The following is an 18,617-nucleotide window of genomic DNA, read 5'->3' as shown; positions in this document are numbered from 1 at the left end:
GGAATCTTGAGGTGATTGTGGATTCTGTGTTCAAACTGGACAAGGACATTAGCCCTTAGTCCAGCTTCTTTCAGTTGAGGCTCCTTGCCAAAGGAGCCCCCCACCACCACCACCACACACACACAGGCAGATTCCATGCATTTGTAACGCCGCACGTGCGTTATTGTAATAGTTTGTATCTTGAGCTGGGCCAGGGCTCCCTGCAGCGCTTACAAAATGTCCAGAACACTGCAGTTCATCAGCTTGCAAAAACTTAGAGACGAGACCACGTCACGCCTGTGTTGTGCAACCTGCACTTGCTCCCTATTTCATATCAGGTGAAATTCAAAATGCTACTGATTGTGTTTAAATGTCTGCACTCTATGGGTTCTCATTATTTGAGGGACCTACTGAAGCCCTATACTCCACCCAGAGCCCTGAGATCAGGTGACCAGCTCCTGCTGGCTGTGCCCAGGGCCAGGCTCAAAACCAGAAGAGACAGAGCCTTTTCTGAGGCAGTGCCCACACTATGGAACAGCCGCCCTCTGCCTGTCAGATCCTCTCACTCTGTAGTGCAGTCTAAGACCAGACTAAAAAACCACTTCCTTTCCCAGGCATTTGGTTCTAGCTAAGCAGAATATCTTGGTGTTTTATTGTTTTATTGCCTATGTATCATATTTTATGTATATCTCTTTTTGTTTATTGTTGTTTGTGTGAGGCACTTTGGGCAGCTTAAGTTGTATTTTAAATGTGCTTTATAAATAAAATTGAATTGAAAAAAAAAATGGTTCAAACCAAGCAATGTGGTCTACTCCATCCAGTGTAGTGAAGACTGCAGTAAGTGTTATATTGGACAAACAAAACAGCCACTCCATAAGAGAATGTCCTAACACTGTTGCAAGGGCTCCTCTGGACCCCAGTCTGCTGTACATCTCCATCTCAAAGCCACTACTCACTTTTTCGAACATAGTGAGATCTTAGCCAAAGAAAAAAATTGTTTGAGAGGGGAGTTAAAGATTCGGTTTTTGTTAGGAAAGACAAATCATCTTTGAACAGGAAAGAGGGCCTTAGACATCATCTATTTCCTATTTGTAACTCCATCCTTAGCCCTATATCTAAACAAAGAAAACAATAATGCTAGCCAGCATGCTAATAGGTGTGATAGCACTCATTAGGGGCCTAGCTGATTTTGCAAGTATGACTTAGGTACAGTTCACACTTAGTGTAGTTCATTAGACCTAGCCTACAATCAGAAACTGTAAAGAATAGGTGTGTTGGTTTTAGTGTTGCTAACTCCTCCCTTTTAGCTATAAGGCCACCAGTAATCTGACCAGAACCGAAGTGGCTTGTATGAGCAGCAAAATGTCTTCACTCCAGCAACTTTTTGCACAGCTGACAGATTTGAATTTTTCTTTCCAGTCATCCCACCGACTAGATGCCATGATAAAATAATCCACATGGCCACTCAGTGATGATAATATTATGGCGGATGAGTTTTTCAAGCCACTAAATTTACAGTCTCCTCTTGAACTGCGAAGGTCTCTGCAACTAACAAGGGAAATATGAGGGTGGCATCAGCAAATACCTATACAGAGACAGAGATCACATGCAAAAGAAATGTAAACAGGAATTAATCCATACAAAGGACAGTAATTAATTTATTACAATAAAAGTATACCTTGACCGGCTGAGCATTTGGGCTGATTTTTCCCCAGGACACAGCCTCATCAGGTGATGCCCCTGAATCACAGCCGTCAAACTCCTGTGCTGTGTTCACATAAACGGCATAGTCCGCTCCACTTCTCTGCAGAAACAAGGCAAAGTAGCAACCCAAAATCATGTTCCAGTCTTAGTGTATATATTATAAGTAATACTTACCCAAGCATTAGCATTTAATATGTGGTGTTTTGCAACTCCTCCCCCAAGAGCAATGATACCTGTGTTGTTGGCAGCCACAGAAAGGTTGTTTAGTCTGGTAATATCTGTTATGAAAGAGCATGAATTGTTATTTAGTTCTTAGAGTAATCAAATATGTATAAAATAAAGATTCAGATACCTTCAATTATATCCAAATTAAGGCCTGGATTCTTTCTGGAGAAAAGGTAACACATGTCTCCTATAGCGCCATCTGTTAGAGCAGGACTAAACACAGGGATGTTATTCTGAAACACAAATGGTTGATTTAATTATTTTTGTCTTAATTGGAAGCTCTTAATTCTATTTTATTTAGAAAAGCTTACTGCTGATGTTTTTAGCTTTTAGCAATTAGTATTTTGAAGTTCTTTTTATTGTAGCACTCACACAATTTATTAATAAATTGAAAAAAAATTAAATGAATAATGAAATAATGACCGCTTATACCATATGACATTTACCTAAACACCACATATTATAGACTAGTAATTTTGCATAATACTGACATATGTGCACAACCACAAGATGCTGTGGAAGTGATACCTAATCTACAGCAGGAGTGTCAAACTCATTTTCACTGAAGGCCACATCAGCAAAATGGTTGCTCTCACAGTTGCCAGATGTAACTGTAAGGCAGTATAAATGTAACCAGATGTAATGTAGCATAAATGTAACTATTTTTTAATGTGTTAAATAACTCTTTCTGTATTTATTACTTATTCATGTTACAAATATTACATATGCATTTGCACAGATGCAAAAAATATGTGTAACTGCGTATCACCTGACAAACATTTTAGAAAGACTATATCTGGTTTGGGCACAGTCCATCAGAATGCACTGCTTCTAAAATGCACCCTCTCAAAAAGTTTTGATTTTGTGGAAAAAAATCATATAAAGTGTCTTTGTTGATAAATTGTATAGTGACATGTGAATTGTGATTGTTATTGTTTTTGCCAGATTAGAAGCCAACACCTATACCCACAATAAAGCTGGTAATAAAGCTGGTCTCACTGCTGCATGTTTTTTGGTTGTGGCTTTTGTGAACATATTCTGCTGTGATCACAGTTTGCCTTTTCATTCTTGAACAATTAGTTATTTGTCTTGAAGGCTAACCATTGCATACATAGCTCTGTGTTTGGTGTCAAAACGCTCACGTACATTGTGCTCTTAGACAACCAACACTGCCACATAACACAAAAGACACAGGTTTTTCTCTTTGAAGCACAAACATGTACTCACCTTCCCACCTTTCTTGAAACTGCCTTCCATCTGCATCAATTTTCCTCTGAACATTTTGGGATAATTTTTTGTAAATATTTCTCAATTCCACTTGTTGGGAAAATCTGATTAATTTATGGTCAATGCATGCATCAAAGCAGCATAGACTTATTTTAAAATGACAGTCCTTTTAATTTACCTTCTCATGAGCCACATAAAATGATGTGGCAGGCCACATTTGACCTGCAAGTCTTGAGTTTGACACATGCGAGCTACAGAGTAATATTTTACCAATTTTAAAAGCTAAGCTATTTTTTGTCAATATCTGCAACCCACTTGCAGTAATTAATCATTAATTTAGCTGTCACTCTGGGCAAAGGCATGTTACTTTTAAGGGCCCATATTACACTATTCTCTGATCTTATAATGTTGTTTCCTCATCACCTGGAGTTATGTTTTGTTTCATTCACACGTTTTAACACAAAAAAAACCTGTGGCTGACTTCTCTCTTCTTCTCTGTTCCACCTTGTGATATAATGTGGTAATACAGTTTTTAAACTCTATGCACCTTCACTACAATCATTTGGGTGATTTCAACCCTGGAACTGACAACCTCTATCAAACTAAAGGTAAAAGGAGCTGTTCACTTGAAAACTACTGCTTCATGACATCACAAAGTGGATCAGAGAATTTTAAGCTTTGGAGATGTAGACAGACTAATAATAAATGGTCATTCAAACCTGAATGAAACAAATCACAGCTCCAGATATGTTTTTGAGGAGGTAACAACATTATGACATGGCTTAAGGCTCACAAGAGTCAATTTAGTGTAATATAGGACCTTTAATGTATGATAAAGAAAATCTTTGTTGTCAACTTTGCCAGTTCACTTAACACATGTAATAAGAGTTGTCATTCACCTTGTAGGCCCAGTAGTACACCGAGTCTGGATGGTTGATTTCTTTGCCTAGACGATGAATCATCTTTGAAGGTGTCCAGTTAAAACCCTGAATGTGCCAATGTAAGAATCCTTGAAATCTCTTGTCAGTAGATCAGTGCCATGCCAAACAGACAGTACATTTACAATGAGAGGTTGGATAACATACCAGAGTATTCTGCTCCAACAACATCTGATGAAGAACAGGCACAATCCAATTCTCAAACTTCTGATAGTTATACTCGGGCATCAGGGTGTTCCCAGTCCTGTCCCCAGAATCAACAATGGTAGTTTTAATAAGAGCAACAATTATCTTTCTTGTTCATAAATAGTAAGTCTGCACAATATTTGATAACTATTTCTAATAATAATTTGATAGAATGTTCACTTAAAATAAAACAAAATTGTAAATTAAAGAGGGGGTATAATAAAGTACTTTTTTGAAGCTTTCCACAATTTTACAACATAGTTCCCTAATCAAAAACATGCCTCAAGAGGTTTTCGATCTCATCCATCATCTCATGCATGTTTGAGTATTTTAGAAATTTTTCCCTGGCCCGATTTGAACCTTCCTCACGTTTAGCTGTAAGATTCTGTGCAATGCCCAGTCCACAGACCTACGTCACTCAATTCTCCATAAATTCTCCATAAATATACGAAAAACATGATACAAAACTTCTGCACACAGCAACTTGACAAACCTGATGCTATGTGCAATGTTTTATTAGTGGGTTGCATGCTGATTATGTTGTGATAGCGTTCTGAAGGGGGAGTGACTTAGCGCAGGGAGCAAAGGAAGGGGCGACTCAGAGCATCAAAAACAAAAGTGAAACATGTTAATATGGTGAATACAGCATTTTGGTGATCTAAATATGTTAGCAGTTAATACCCATATTAAATAAAATATCCCTTTTTAATTCATTGAACAGATTTCTATGTCTAAATAACAATAAATCCAATACAGAACCTTAGCCTTGCCCCCAATGTTTTTAGCATTTTGTGTGTTGTGTCAAAAAATATGTCAATAATTATTTAATGTATTGTTCAGTCCCAGCAGGACAAGGTAGTCAACCTGTTTAGGCCCCTCTTGTACAGCTCCATGCCAGGTGCACGGAAATCTCCCAGGTAAATGGGAGCCAGACATTTGATGAGGTCTTCTTCTACTCCTCCTGCTGTGGTCACAAGGATGTCCACCTGAATGAAAAGAAGAACAAACTTGAGTGGAAGAAAGATCATTTTAATAACCAACACACCTTTCTGTACTACTATTACACCTGATGTCATCAACATTCCATAGGGGTGTGATGCTAACTGGTGGCACTGCTCTATCTGAAGACCTGTTAGTTGCTGAAGTTGTTAAGCTTTATTTAAGCTGATGTTGTACTGTTAAAAGTGTCTTTCTCAAATTACATTAAAGTCACAAATTAGTCACCTTTTTTGTTGACAATCAAACACCTAAATGGGACTATGAAGGCTCGCACTGATCACAGGCTCATGAAAAATTGCTGTTCAATTTCTTTTTCTATTTTTTTCTTGAGTTTTTAAACAAAGTTAAAACTTTTTGGTAGTTATTCCTAATGTGTGCATTGTGTCACATTGAACATTCCACTATAGGCATACATGCATAACCCCACTATGATGTCACTGTAAAGTATCTATACACTACACAGTAATAAAAAATATCATGATGTACCATTCGGTGCTGTACGAGGTAGCGGATGGTCTCTCTGATGCCACTGCTGATCAGGTTGGAGGTGTAGCTCAGGAAGATAGTGCAGCTACTCAGACAGGGGCAGGTTGAGGGGTCTTCTTCTACTCGTCCATTCTTTCTCTTCACAGGCTCCTTCCTCTTCTTTATCTTTGTGGGAAAATCTTCCAGCATTAATTTGTTGAATAATTTTAAAACTACACAATCAAATATCATTCTTTGTACTGAAGAATATATCAAGTAATAAAGCTTCTTAGGTGCACCACTGAATTAATTTGTTTGAATTTTGCTTTAATAAAGTCTATCTGCTATAGTAATGCTTCTTTAAAGGCAACATTGTGTGTTGTGAATAACGAGAGGGAGCTGTGTGCTTTGCAGGAATTCCTTTAAACAGCTAAGGCAGCCAGAGATGTCTCCAGGTTGGACTTATCTGTTCAAAAACAGACTGGTGCAGTGGGGGATGTCGCAGAGAAGTGAAAGATGTTTGAAGAAGGAACCAAGAACCTGAACCTGCTCAACATATTATTTGCATATTCATGATTGTTGTTTTTTACCTCTGGGTCTAGGCAGAGGTGGGCAGGCAGAGCGCCTGGCTTAAGTCTTACGTACGTAGGCTGTTAGGGACAACTCCTAATGTGTTAGAGTTCTGTGTTTAGTGTGTATTTTTGTGATTTTAACTGATTGATTACAGTCGTCATTTTTGATAGAACATGCCTAACAGTATATAAGAAGACATTTAATCTTACACTGAGGTCATAAAGTATATCATACTTGTTCCTTCATTAACTATCTTGAGATTTTCTGATATTATAAAAACAGATTTTACTATATATATTTTTTTACACAAAATGCAATATTTAAATGTAGTAGTTTGCTTTCATTTGTCTTTTTTCATGCAAATCATAATTCATATTTTTACCTGCAGGTTCTTGCCATATTAAGCACTTGATCGGCCTGCTTTCAATACAGTTGGACGTATTGTGCATGTTCATTTTCTACTTCTCTATACTCGTACCAGTTATCCTTGCCAACTGCCATAATTTAGATCTCACCATGTTGTTGATCTCATTGACCGCCAGGCCAAAGTGTGTGGCCTGGAAGCCTGTGTTGTAGTAGGACTGGAGTAAGGCTTTGTGGTCCACTCCCAGGTTAAAGTCATAGCCTCTGATCTGAGGCGTCTCTTCTGGGACAGGGTCACACTCACGGTACACATCTTCATCACTCTGAATATGATTATGAAGTGCCATGTTGTTTGAAAATCTAAACAAAATAACACAAAATTTTGTTGTGTATTTGAATAAAAATACCCTATATTAGTGAATCACAATCAATTTTCATGCCCTGACTGATGCCCTAATTTCTAACATTAAGCAATAACTCCAACTATCATGCACACAATAGTCAATAATAAGTTGAAAACTGATGCAAATACCTGGTGTACAGTCAGCAGCTGTGCTCGAACTGTCCTTCCCTGGGATGTTGCTCTTTCAGTTCCCCACAGAGTATAAAGCAGGCAACCTTATCAAGCTAGGTTTAAATAGTTAATGAGCACAATAACAAGTGCAACCTGCTTTTTCAGTTTTTCTGCTTAAATGGTATTGTGATCAGGGACAGCATCTTTAAGTCAAATGACTTTACATGCTTAAAATTCTTAAAATCTTTAACATTTTTCAGCCACTACATTTTTGAACAGGACTGAAAAGTAAAAAGTTTTTTTCAAATGATTTGAGGGGTTATTTTTACCATGTTTGTAGTTGAATTTGAGCAACAAAAATTAATAAACAAAATTCACAAGAAAAGTTAAGAAAATCTGTATATATTTTTAATCAATATCACTACATTTAACACTTTACCAAATTAACAACACTTTATCAAATCTGTATGAAATACTTTTACTTTACAAGTACATTATTTGTATGTATGTAAAACATAGGTCACTCCAGTCACAATATGTGCCAAGTTCTGACAGGAAGTGCTGATAGTGGCAGACACTTGTAGAAGGGGGTATTACAAAGTAGTTTTTTGAAGCTTTCTAAAAGAAAAATTACACTAATGTAACATTTTCATCCTTTTGGGGACTTATTTGTATTCATTTTCAACAGACGGATCCTGACCTTAGTTACTAATTGGCTAACATTGACCTATTTTAGTCCATATCTGAACATTAAAATGTGGTGTTAATCTAAAAATAAAGGAATGAATTAGCTGTGTAGATCTATAATTACACAATTATGGCAAAAGCTTTGTAAACTAAGATTTTACCTTGGGAAGGTTTTCAAAACAGTTTGTTTAAGAAAATGTTCCAATGAATTAGCCAATTTAACTAGTTATTCAAATGTCAAAATAAAGTCCAGAGATCCACATTTGATCAATTGTGGGAATATGAGACATGCATGAAGGTTTAAGAAGAGGCCATTGTTGAAAGGCACAAACGACCACGACCTCTAGTGTTACTGCAGCCATCAGCACATGGGCTTTTTACTTATCAACAGCACCAGAAATGCAACCCAATACGGCCTTATGCAATGAGAAACCCATACCTCGTAACACTAACTTTCCTCTACTCATTTCAGGCCAAACCACAGCCAGGTCACAGACATGGACATTCCATTGTTAGAACCCGAATTTAAGTCCAGCATACTATTTGAAGGATATCCCAAGTTGCCATTTTCTGAATAATATGGCTGTTGTAAAATAAAACACATACTTTGAGTCAATTTAGAGTATCTGCCTTGACTTTTTTCAGCCGCTCTTAAATGCTGAAATGGTGAAATCTGGTATGGAAAGCAAATTGCAATCACAGCAGTGTTCTTCAAATAAACTACAGTCAGTTTAGAACAAAACATGAGCCAACTTATCTAGAGGAATACTATTTTCCAGGTCATTCATTAGACGTCACCTGGTAAATGGTAACAGTGCAAAGTGTTCACCCTTGAAAAGCATAGACATCTCATTTTAAATAAACCCAAAAGAATGCAATACATCAAGATTTATAAAACACTTTATTCGCTCCTATGCACAAAAATTAAATAAAAAGGGATACATCAGACAACATCCCACCTGCAGCACAGTCAAGCTAAGAAACAGTACATGCTAGCCTTGATATCAAACAAATGGATTGGTTAAGCAATGTGTCATCTTCAAGGTATGCACCAAGACTTGCTTTAGTGTAACTACATCAAATCTGGCAGATTCAAATGGTCCACTATAAAAAAAAAAATAAAAAAAATCTTTAAATAAAAAGAAACTCCAAAAAAACTTTTAAAGTCCAAAATAATTTGTGCTCTTTAGCACAAAAAATAAAAAATATATAAAATAATAACATTATGGACAAAAGTTGAATTTTATATTCTTGTTATCAGTGATAAGCTACCTCTGGTCTGAGCTTTGCCTTGGAGCACATACAAAGACGACACTGGAGACCGAGCCACTGAAGCATCTTCACAGACAAGTAAAAATTTCAATTGCTAAAATGATTAATGCACAACTTCCAAAAGGCAGAGGGGGTGTCGAGGCTCAAGTCTATAGGGGTGATCTACAGTCTTTAGATCTCGACAGAGGGAAACGTTGACACTCCCAGAAACCTAAACAACCTCACAGTAGGACTGGTACTAAAGTACATCAAGGTACACACTGTATATTTGTAATAAAACACCAAAGGCAAAAAGCCATAGTACTTCAATTACAGTCATCCACTATGGACAATGTCAGGTAAAGCTGGATAAAAACCACCGCTTTTAGTCATCTTTTGTCCAGAAGAGACAGACTGTTCACATTTGTGGCATTATCCTACACAGTTTTAACGGATGAGTATATGGCATTGCAAACACTTTAATAATATCAGGAGGTGGAATAGCATCTTCTCCAGCAGTGCATTACATTGCCATTGACAAAGCTCTTAGGCATGGCCCTCTACAGGGACCTATAAAACAATTGAAGAAATATAGCATGCAACATCTGTGACAAAAAGCCCTCGTAGCTCAACAAAATCATCTTGTCGATATAACAAGCCAGATATGCACTGACTGATGCAAGTTTAAAATATTGATGTGTCCTTTCTTTATAAATGCTATTTAATTCATTGTGTAAGCTACATTAGAAAACTATGAGGGCTCATGTCATATCGCTAGTCATTAACCATTGCTTAATATAAGGCTTTAATTTAGCAAGCCATTAACAATCCTAAAATCACTTATCAAAAACTATCTCAAAAATGAGTACAACTGTCTCTGCAGTTTTAATTCTAAATTTCTTAAGAAAAAGTGCATTTATCAGTATGAACCAATTCACTCTTGGTGATGTCTAATCACTGTCATTACATTTTTAGATATTAGAAAAATGAAGCAGTAGCAGCATTCGGGTTCTCCACTTGCCTTATAATCAATGATCAAATGAAAATTCGGTTAAATTATATCTATAGTCCTCTTGATCAGACTCTTTAAAAATATATATTGTACTCCCCAAATATTGAAAGGGACTGCAACAAAACCATCTTTAAACTATGGCATCCCTCACAATGAAAAGAAATGTAATACTAACTTGTCATAATTGAGGAGACATTCACTTAAACATGCATTACTTTGGAGATGATCAAAACCATGCAGAATTGTTGTACTGAGATGGACTGAACTATCTTCCAACAAGGGTGCAAAGTAAACTTGGTTAAATTAACAAGTAAATTCATATGCACAATATGGTTTGGCTGTTATGTTGTCAAGAATGACTTTTCCTGCAATATTAAATGTAAAAGCACATTTTTATTATGCCCCTAGGTCACACTTGTGTCAATCTACTGACTACGGGCAGTATTTGGGACTGACATCCTATTTGCTGGTTCAGAATATATTCATGTACCCTTCCATACCTCTCCAGCAATCATTTAGCATGAACAACTATTTAGCTAAGGGAATATTTGTAACCAGACTTTCCCTCATGAAGTCACTTCTGAATGTAATGGATTTAGCGAGGCATTGAATCTGAGAGGTATATGTCCTGTATATCCCAAGTGTACCCTCCCACACCCACCAACTCCCCCCTCCCCCCCCCCTCCTCCCTCACAGATAAACACAGGGCGCACAGGGGTGGGAAGAAGTGGGACATCCGCTGAGTGGACAGTCAAGGCCAGCCCCTTCCCTTCAGCTCATGTTTCTCCCGATGACATGGCTAGTGCAATGAGTTCGCTGTAACCCTCCCCCACAATAACCTGCAAAAACAAACAATTTTATCAGTATGCCATTACAATCCATCTATGTTGAGTCTATCAAATATATTTGGATCAGTTTTATATTGGGAACAAAGTGTATCATTGCATATCAATGAGCTGGGATTGTCATCACTTCCAAATAGTGACGAGATCTCAGGTTCTCTGTAGGACTTACATAGCAGGTCAGTGTCCTATGTGGACTCGGGAAAACAGGTTAGACACCGTAACAGGCAGAAAGACGCTCCTTTAGTAAAGGAGGGAACTGTTCTGAAAACTGCTGCCAGTTTTCCTCCCCAACTTGATCCTTGAAGCCATGTAGAATCTTCAGAACAAAGAAAAAGTTAGATTTAACTAATGAAACAAGATGCTTTCACCTTTGTCTTTAGAAAATTGCAACAAGCCCAACCACACATCAGGAGAATTATGTCTACAGATTAAGTCAGATTTCGAATGTCTGATGAAGTGATCATCATAGTGTGGAGACAAAACAGCTAAGGACTGTCTCACATCTTACCTTATAAAACATGTCTCTCAAGTCATCCTTAGGGCTTACCCACGACGCAACAGCATCACAAAAGAAGATGAAGTCCTGGAGGGAAAATTGCATCAAGGACCTAAATAGCAATTGAATAAATCATTAATTGTCAAATAAACTCACCTGCACAACTCCACCTGGGTTGACACCAATCATGACACATATCCCTCTAAAGGCAGAGTCTTTTTCCTCATTGTCTCTGATATTTCTCAATGAAGAACACCTGAAAACAAATACAGCAATAATTTATTCACTCTTGTGTTCAGAGGGACAGTGGCTATATTTTTCACATTTCAAAAGGGATTTACCATGGTCTAATGAACTGGGGCAGCTGCGGAGCAACTTCCTGAGGACAAACATAACCCAGTCTACCGATTGTAATGGCTGCATAAAGAAAAACATCTGTTAAGTGGTTATTGACAATGAGACACTGACAACTTTTATATGGACATGCACCCGTGTTTTCCAGGAGGGTCTTGGGTGTGTTGGGCCTATTGATGATTTCCACCAGGTGTGGCAGAACCACACCAACATAAGGCTGCATTTCTGTACCTTAAAATCCACAAAGAAAATGTTCAGAACATGAATGATGATTTTATTTTGCCCTTGTAACCATCAGCTTGACAAGTCAATCCATTGATCAAGTCTTAATGTTAAATTAACTAGTCTACAGAAATTCTGTTTCTGGATCAGAACAAAATAGGAACAAATTGTATCATTTTTATGTCAATGAGCTGGGTTTCTCTTCATTTCCAGAAACTGAATATTGTTTTCATACTAAAATATGCAAAACAAAGAAAAATAAAACAAAAACACACATACCCATTTGTATAGAGATCTCCCCGATTGCCCAAGTGGCATTGTTGCACACCGAAATAAACTCCGGGTTTAGGTTAAGTCCCAATATGGGCATAAACTCAGCTAAAATGTAGCGTAAACACGTTTAAATATAATGTAGCAAAATGAACAATAGCTATTGCAACAGACAACTCACCAATGCATGGCTTAACATGGGGGAAGCAGGCCTTTGTCAAGTCACCCAGAAGAGCAAAAGAACTTTGCCTTACCTCAGGCATAGTATCCTAAAAACAAACACATCATAATACACATGTACATGCTTTACACATTCTTTGAGAACTTCACGAGAGAAAATGCAATTAATCAAAGGGCTGATATCACACCTGCATGCATTGAAAGAGTAGAGTCATGATGTTGGAGCGGGCCACTAGCTGCTCAACGTGGCCCCCTAGACCTTCGGCCAAACCACTCAGAAGATCCAGAGCCACAATCATGAAGTCTTTGTCCGGAGCCTCATACTGGTCTGGATGCTGGCTGTACATCTGATAGAAACATCCATGAGCTTTGGGCTTCACTGATCAAGGTTGCCACTAAGACATTGTAGTTCTGATTTTAGACTGAATGATCAAAGTGGATATTTTTTACCATTGCCTGAGCTAGTGTCTTCTGTACAAGTGTAACACAACGCTGATATACTGGTTCACAATAAGGGAGAAAACCACTTTGCAGGGCTGTCGCCACTGAAGACAGGCACTTGAAGAGAAATGAATACATTTGTAAACAGAATAATCATTAGGTAAAACAAAAATACTTCCATACTTCTAGAAGCGGGAAGAGATCCTTGTCCTCATCCTTGAGCTCATTCCATTTGGCAATGAGTGGGGGCATCAGTTTCTGAATGTACTCCTGTGGAGAACAGAATAGATTTGGAAGTAAATTCAACCACACCTATCATTTCTACACTGGTCAAAAGTGTAATTTGATTAACTCACTGGTTGGTTGAGGTGGTGACCCACAGAGTCTGCCAAAGTCCCAATAGCATCATACAGGATAAGAAGGTTCTTATGTTGGTATTTCCCAAAGGCAAAGACCAAAGTGTCCAGGATGAAGCCCAGGTACGGCACTAGTTCTGTACATGCCTCCTCTTCTAATGTGGCAAACGCACTTCGACAAAATAAAAATGTTAACTGACACAAAACTGACTGCATTCAAGCTGATCCACGTCATATTAAATCGATGACGTGAATCAGACAGAATTATGGGAACCAAGTGTATCATTGTAATATCAATGAGCTGGGTGTATCATCATGTGCAGATGTATTAAAAAAAAAAAGAAAAAAAAGGGTATTTCATAATGTTGCCCTCACCTGCATGCAGCCTCCTGCACCCTCTTGTTGCCATCTAAGATTCGTTTCAGGAGTTCTGTCATAAGGGGTTTGAGGTAGGAGTCAGGGGGCTGGGACACCACCCAATGTGCATAACGACTCAGAGTCCAGCAAGCAATAGAGCGCACCAGGGCCTTCTTGTCACAAAGACACTGGATGAGGTGAGGGATGAGCTCTGGCAGGTATGGCACCATGCCCTGCATGCAGCCTGGATATGAGTGTGACAGACAAGGGTTTACAAAATAATTTTCATGCAAATATCCAATATCATTCTTGTAGCCATCTGGATCAGAAAACATAGGAACAAATTATTTCATTTTATGTCAATGAGCTGGGTTTCTCATCATTTCCAGATAGAGAGTAATCTGCAATGCATTACTAAAATTCAAACTTAAGTCCTCATTTCTCACCCATTTGTACAAAGACTTTCCCAATTGTAACCTACAGAAAAAACACCCATTTTACTCTAATATTAAATTAGACTTTGCCCATTATCGATTTAGTCCATTATCATTGCACACTATGCTTACATGCACAGAGAAGTGAGTATGCTTCTCATCATATTTTTGGCACCAGGGAAATGGTCAGAAAGACAAATCGCAAACACCAAATCAAAGTTCCGACGTTTGAATTTTGTAAATCTTATTAAAATTGTGTCATAAATCTGTTGTCCTGGTGTGCATGCAAATGTAGTGAATGTTGTTTGGATTGTGTGTGAAATATTTTTTCATGTTACCATATATGGAATGAACTGAATGCACAAGCATTACCTTCAGCTATAGCCCCCAGCACCAGAATGCCAGACTCCTTGACAACCCAGTCTGGATGGAACAGCAGGCCTTTCAAGAGTGGCAGGAGGTGAGGGAGAAGCTCATCGCGAAACACATTTGCCAACACATCTAATGCGGCAGCAGAGCACTTCCCTTCAATAAACAAGGAATAGTCTAAATACATTTATTCATCCTTCATTTCCTAATTGTTTTAAAGGTCACAAATAAATTGGCACCTACTCAAGTTCCAATCAGACAATGTATCATCATCGTCATCATCGTCATCAATGTCTTCATCCTCCTCAGCTTCACCTCCTTCGTGCTGAAGAGTGACAGTGCGCGACTTATGGAAACGGGGCTTAATGTCCTGTTCACTGTCTGGTACTGCCTCGTCCTCTTCTACATCCCCCTTTAGAGATATGGATTTAAATACTTGATTAGATAGGACAAAAAAAACAACCAAAAAACTATTTGCCAGATTACCCAACTAGAAACCCTTACCTTCAGTAGTATGATGTCAATTTCTGAATATTTCATTCCATTTACCAAAATGGGTATTAATCTGGAATAACATACAAGTAATCAAAATCTTCCATCATGACAATAACAACCAAAGAATAGTCCTAAATCAGTTACAATCCATGAATGCTTATTAGAGTGTATGTGTAATTTTAATTACATATATATATATATATGCACACAACTTGTTTTCCCTCAAATCTCTACAAGTGCCAACACCTATTTAGTTGAAAATGACGTTATTATTTACCATTACATAATATGCAACTCCACAGTTGTACAGTGGTATTTACAATCTCATCCCATGTCCTACTTTCATCTAATTTTGTGGTAACCAAATTAAAATGGACTCTTACTGCACCAAATGCCCAGAGAGAACTTCCTTGCAGATTGGTTGCTCTGCCAATGTTAGCCAAAACTCACAGGCTTCCAAAGCTACATTCTCATCAGGGTCCTGAGTGCGCTGTAGCATGTACTGAACAAACATGACAAATGAGCAACAAAATCCAAGAATGGATTCATACATTTTTAAGAAACTTAAATTTCACCTGGATTATACTATGCATGTGAGGGATGAGACGGTCAACACGAACTTCCAGCAGCATGACAAGGGCTCGACAAACGTTTTTTCTAACTTCACAGTCCTCATCTGCTGCCAGCGCAAACAGGCTCTACAAATAGGGATGCTATGCTAATAAATACTTTATATTATGTCAACAAAAATCTGCACAAGCAACTTACTTCAATAAAAGTGTCAATATTGTCCATCAAGGCTTGGGCTCTCCCAATGATGAACTGGTTCACACAGGCTATGGCATGGGATCTACAGAGAAAACAATTGTCAACTTGAATTATTATCAATGACCATGATTTTAACAAGTGAAATCTGGCTCAGACAGTAAGAATACCAACACATTCACTCACAATCAGTTTCTAGGTTTAATCATATCCAGATTTCTGTAATGGAGAGAAAATACTCATAGGAATGCTTTGAGAGTAGACCTGATTTTTGGGCTGCAGTGCTTGAAGAATTGTAGAAATTTTGGGATCATGATATTGAGTGGTCTGTTAAGCACATCACTGTCCAGCAGCTCAGACGAGTCTTCACAGATCTTCTGCAGTGCTCCAAACGAGCCCTGAGACACGGACATACACAGAAAGGCTGTCAAATGAAACGCAAACATACACAGACAGAGGAGAGAACGAGACTCAATCAGACTTAACCATTATCGAGCCCCACAAATTATCAGGTCGATATTTGCATTCTAAAAATAGTATTTATTGTCAGACTTCGAGGCTGCCATTGAAAATAAAGAGACAAGTAACAAGATATTAAGCAGATGCTGACCTCACATGTGTTGTAATCTTCAGAGTTAAGCAAGTTGCAGAGCTGTGGTAGAAGCTCTGGCCATGCCTGTAGTTCCCCCTTTGAGGCAATAGTTGTGATAAGTATACCTAAGGGTAGAAAATATATTTTATTAGGGAGGGAGTGGGGGGACCTCACTATCTTTTTACTTTTATACAAATTGGATCAGACAGTATGAATACAAACACCTTCACATACAATCAGGTATTTATGAATGATGCATCATATCCAGGAACAACAAATTATTGTATAGCCAGTATAAATGTCAATTTATTACCAATTGTGGCACGAATGAGCGGTGAAGGATCGCCAATGCTGTTGAGACATTCCTTCTTAATGAAGTCAGCAACCGCTGGGGGGAAGTTCTGGTAATGTGCTTTGACATTGTTTTTTAGAATAAGACCACTCAAAGAACGTGTTGGCTCATCTATAAAGAAAAAGAAATCTAAATATTTTAGCTGCTACTACATATATTGAAATGAGAACATGCTGGGTGTTCTTACAACTCACCTTCAGTTTTTAAACGTGTGAGTACAAAGATAAGATAGTTATTAAAGTCAGGAAACTGGTTGAGTTGTTCGAGTTTCTGAAATATTCATTAAGAAAACATTTGATTTTTATGCAACAAAATAACAAAACAGATTTAGCAAGCAGCTGAAAAGATACTTGTTGGACAGCTCTTTGCGTGACTGTATTGGGAGACTGGGAATCCTTGAGCAGCTGGAGGACCTGCTGAAGTCCCTGCTCATCTGGCTGCCACTCCATCCTGGGGGAAAAAAAAAAAATAATGATACAATACAATTCATTTGATAGCCCCAAAATTCTGTTGCAATAACGAGTACCATATTAGCAGAGCAATTATACGTGAGAAAGAAAAGTTTAACGTCACAAATGTCTTAATTTGAGTAGCGCAAAAGACAAAAATGAGGACATCACGAGCAAGCTAAAATCTGACCCAGTTTAATCTCTTCAAGTTAATCCTCCCCCACCCCCACTCCACCAGGCCATTACAGGAAAATGTTGACGCTTTGAATCAAAATCTCCTTCCATTTATTTATTTTATTTTAACAACGTCGTTGAGTCGTGCACGTGGGCCGGGACTCGTGGGTTACCTGCAGGGTCGAGGCTGCATATGGCGTCAGGAAGTTAGCAATGAAGCCGTTCACCTTAATCGCTTTTAACCCTTATTGATCATTTTGGTTCTCGTATAGAAGCAATGATCGCTTTACACCACCACACAGAGTCACGTTTTAGTAAATATAAAGACTATCGAAAGGGTTTGTCCACACTTGACCTCCTAGAAGTTGTTGCTTGGGTTTAGGCCTGGTCATCCAAGGCATTTTCACATTGGGTGGTCACAACGTGCCGGTTTTTGATTAACTATAAAGCTCTACATGTTTGAAACCACACACGTACATTTGTGCCAATCAAAATAATTTACTGCATCCAGTTGATAAGGAAAGTGGTATTAACGTTACCACCACGTGCAAGTTTTGAACACTCGGTAAAACAGAGATAGCCGCTACAACCACAAGGCTACAATGACAATGCTAATGCCTCCACGCTAAAGCTAAATAAAGCAATCGTGCCACAAGACGGCCATTTTCTAATATACTATTCTTATAAAAATTAAAAGACTATTCGCGTGAAAAGAAAATATGTCTGTAAAAGCTAAAGCGTACTAAAATGATACATACAATGACGACTTCAAATCGATAGATGGGAACTGGGCCGCTCCTCCAATAATTCGTAGCAGTTCTTCAAATGAGCCCGGAACACGCGCACGCGGAGTAGGACTGGCCTCTTGCGGCTTCCGTTCAAGGGTCTATCCACGCGAGAATCATTAGATTCTCGGAGAAAATTTAACCAATTATAAATTAATCGATCATACTCGCAATTTGTTGCGTACGAAAAACAAAAAATACCTCTTCTGACAGGGAGTCTAATGGTTTTAAAGTAGATATTTCCTGCTACCTGCTTTTACACTGTACGTTTTGTAAAGTGAGAGCATTCAGTTAATGAGAGCATTCAATTAATGAATTGTAAAAAGTAGACATGATATGTTGACAGTTAATCACCGATTAAGAATGTTGTTTTTTTTTATTTGTTTCAGTCTAAGCCACATGTGTCAAACTCAAGGCCCGGGGGCCAAATGCGGCCCTCCACATCTTTTTATGCGGCCCTCGACAGGGTAAATTAAAAGGTATGATGGTCTTAAAATCTCAATATATCAGGAGATACACAATTACACAGCCATATTTTCACATCTAGGAAAATGCATA

At 38.1% G+C, this 18,617-nt stretch overlaps 2 protein-coding genes across 3 annotated transcripts; both read right to left on the bottom strand.

Annotated features, from left to right (window-relative positions):
• Positions 1-1,438: 1,438 nt before the first annotated feature.
• On the bottom strand, positions 1,439-7,006 carry LOC117375399 (deoxyhypusine synthase-like). Its single transcript, XM_033971697.2, has 9 exons — positions 6,812-7,006; positions 5,745-5,909; positions 5,124-5,245; positions 4,221-4,317; positions 4,035-4,121; positions 2,036-2,141; positions 1,858-1,961; positions 1,658-1,783; positions 1,439-1,564 (listed from the first exon to the last, which is right to left on the bottom strand). The coding sequence occupies exons 1-9, from the start codon at positions 7,004-7,006 to the stop codon at positions 1,478-1,480; spliced, it is 1,089 nt and encodes a 362-aa protein (XP_033827588.1). The 3' UTR covers positions 1,439-1,477.
• Positions 7,007-8,742: 1,736 nt separating this feature from the next.
• Positions 8,743-18,138, bottom strand: LOC117374312 (transportin-2-like). Of its 2 annotated transcripts, XM_033970390.2 has the most exons (25): positions 18,033-18,138; positions 17,002-17,101; positions 16,846-16,921; positions 16,613-16,762; positions 16,318-16,424; positions 15,972-16,105; positions 15,711-15,792; positions 15,518-15,640; positions 15,326-15,444; positions 14,952-15,012; positions 14,691-14,859; positions 14,451-14,603; positions 13,663-13,888; positions 13,288-13,459; positions 13,115-13,201; positions 12,941-13,048; positions 12,679-12,837; positions 12,492-12,579; positions 12,320-12,418; positions 11,954-12,049; positions 11,806-11,881; positions 11,621-11,720; positions 11,477-11,551; positions 11,138-11,284; positions 8,743-10,962 (listed from the first exon to the last, which is right to left on the bottom strand). In XM_033970390.2, exons 2-24 carry the CDS (start codon positions 17,098-17,100, stop codon positions 11,177-11,179), a joined length of 2,667 nt encoding a protein of 888 aa, XP_033826281.1. In that variant the 5' UTR covers position 17,101; positions 18,033-18,138; the 3' UTR covers positions 8,743-10,962; positions 11,138-11,176. The 2 variants fall into 2 exon arrangements, with proteins under 2 accessions (XP_033826281.1, XP_033826280.1); XM_033970389.2 differs by having other exon boundaries at positions 11,806-12,049.
• Between the last annotated feature and the right edge of the window lie 479 nt (positions 18,139-18,617).

This window comes from Periophthalmus magnuspinnatus, chromosome 8 (assembly GCF_009829125.3).
Source record: "Periophthalmus magnuspinnatus isolate fPerMag1 chromosome 8, fPerMag1.2.pri, whole genome shotgun sequence".
NCBI lineage: Eukaryota > Metazoa > Chordata > Actinopteri > Gobiiformes > Gobiidae > Periophthalmus > Periophthalmus magnuspinnatus.
The sequence above is the reverse complement of the archived record's forward strand: the minus strand, read 5'-3'. Positions and strand labels throughout refer to the sequence as shown.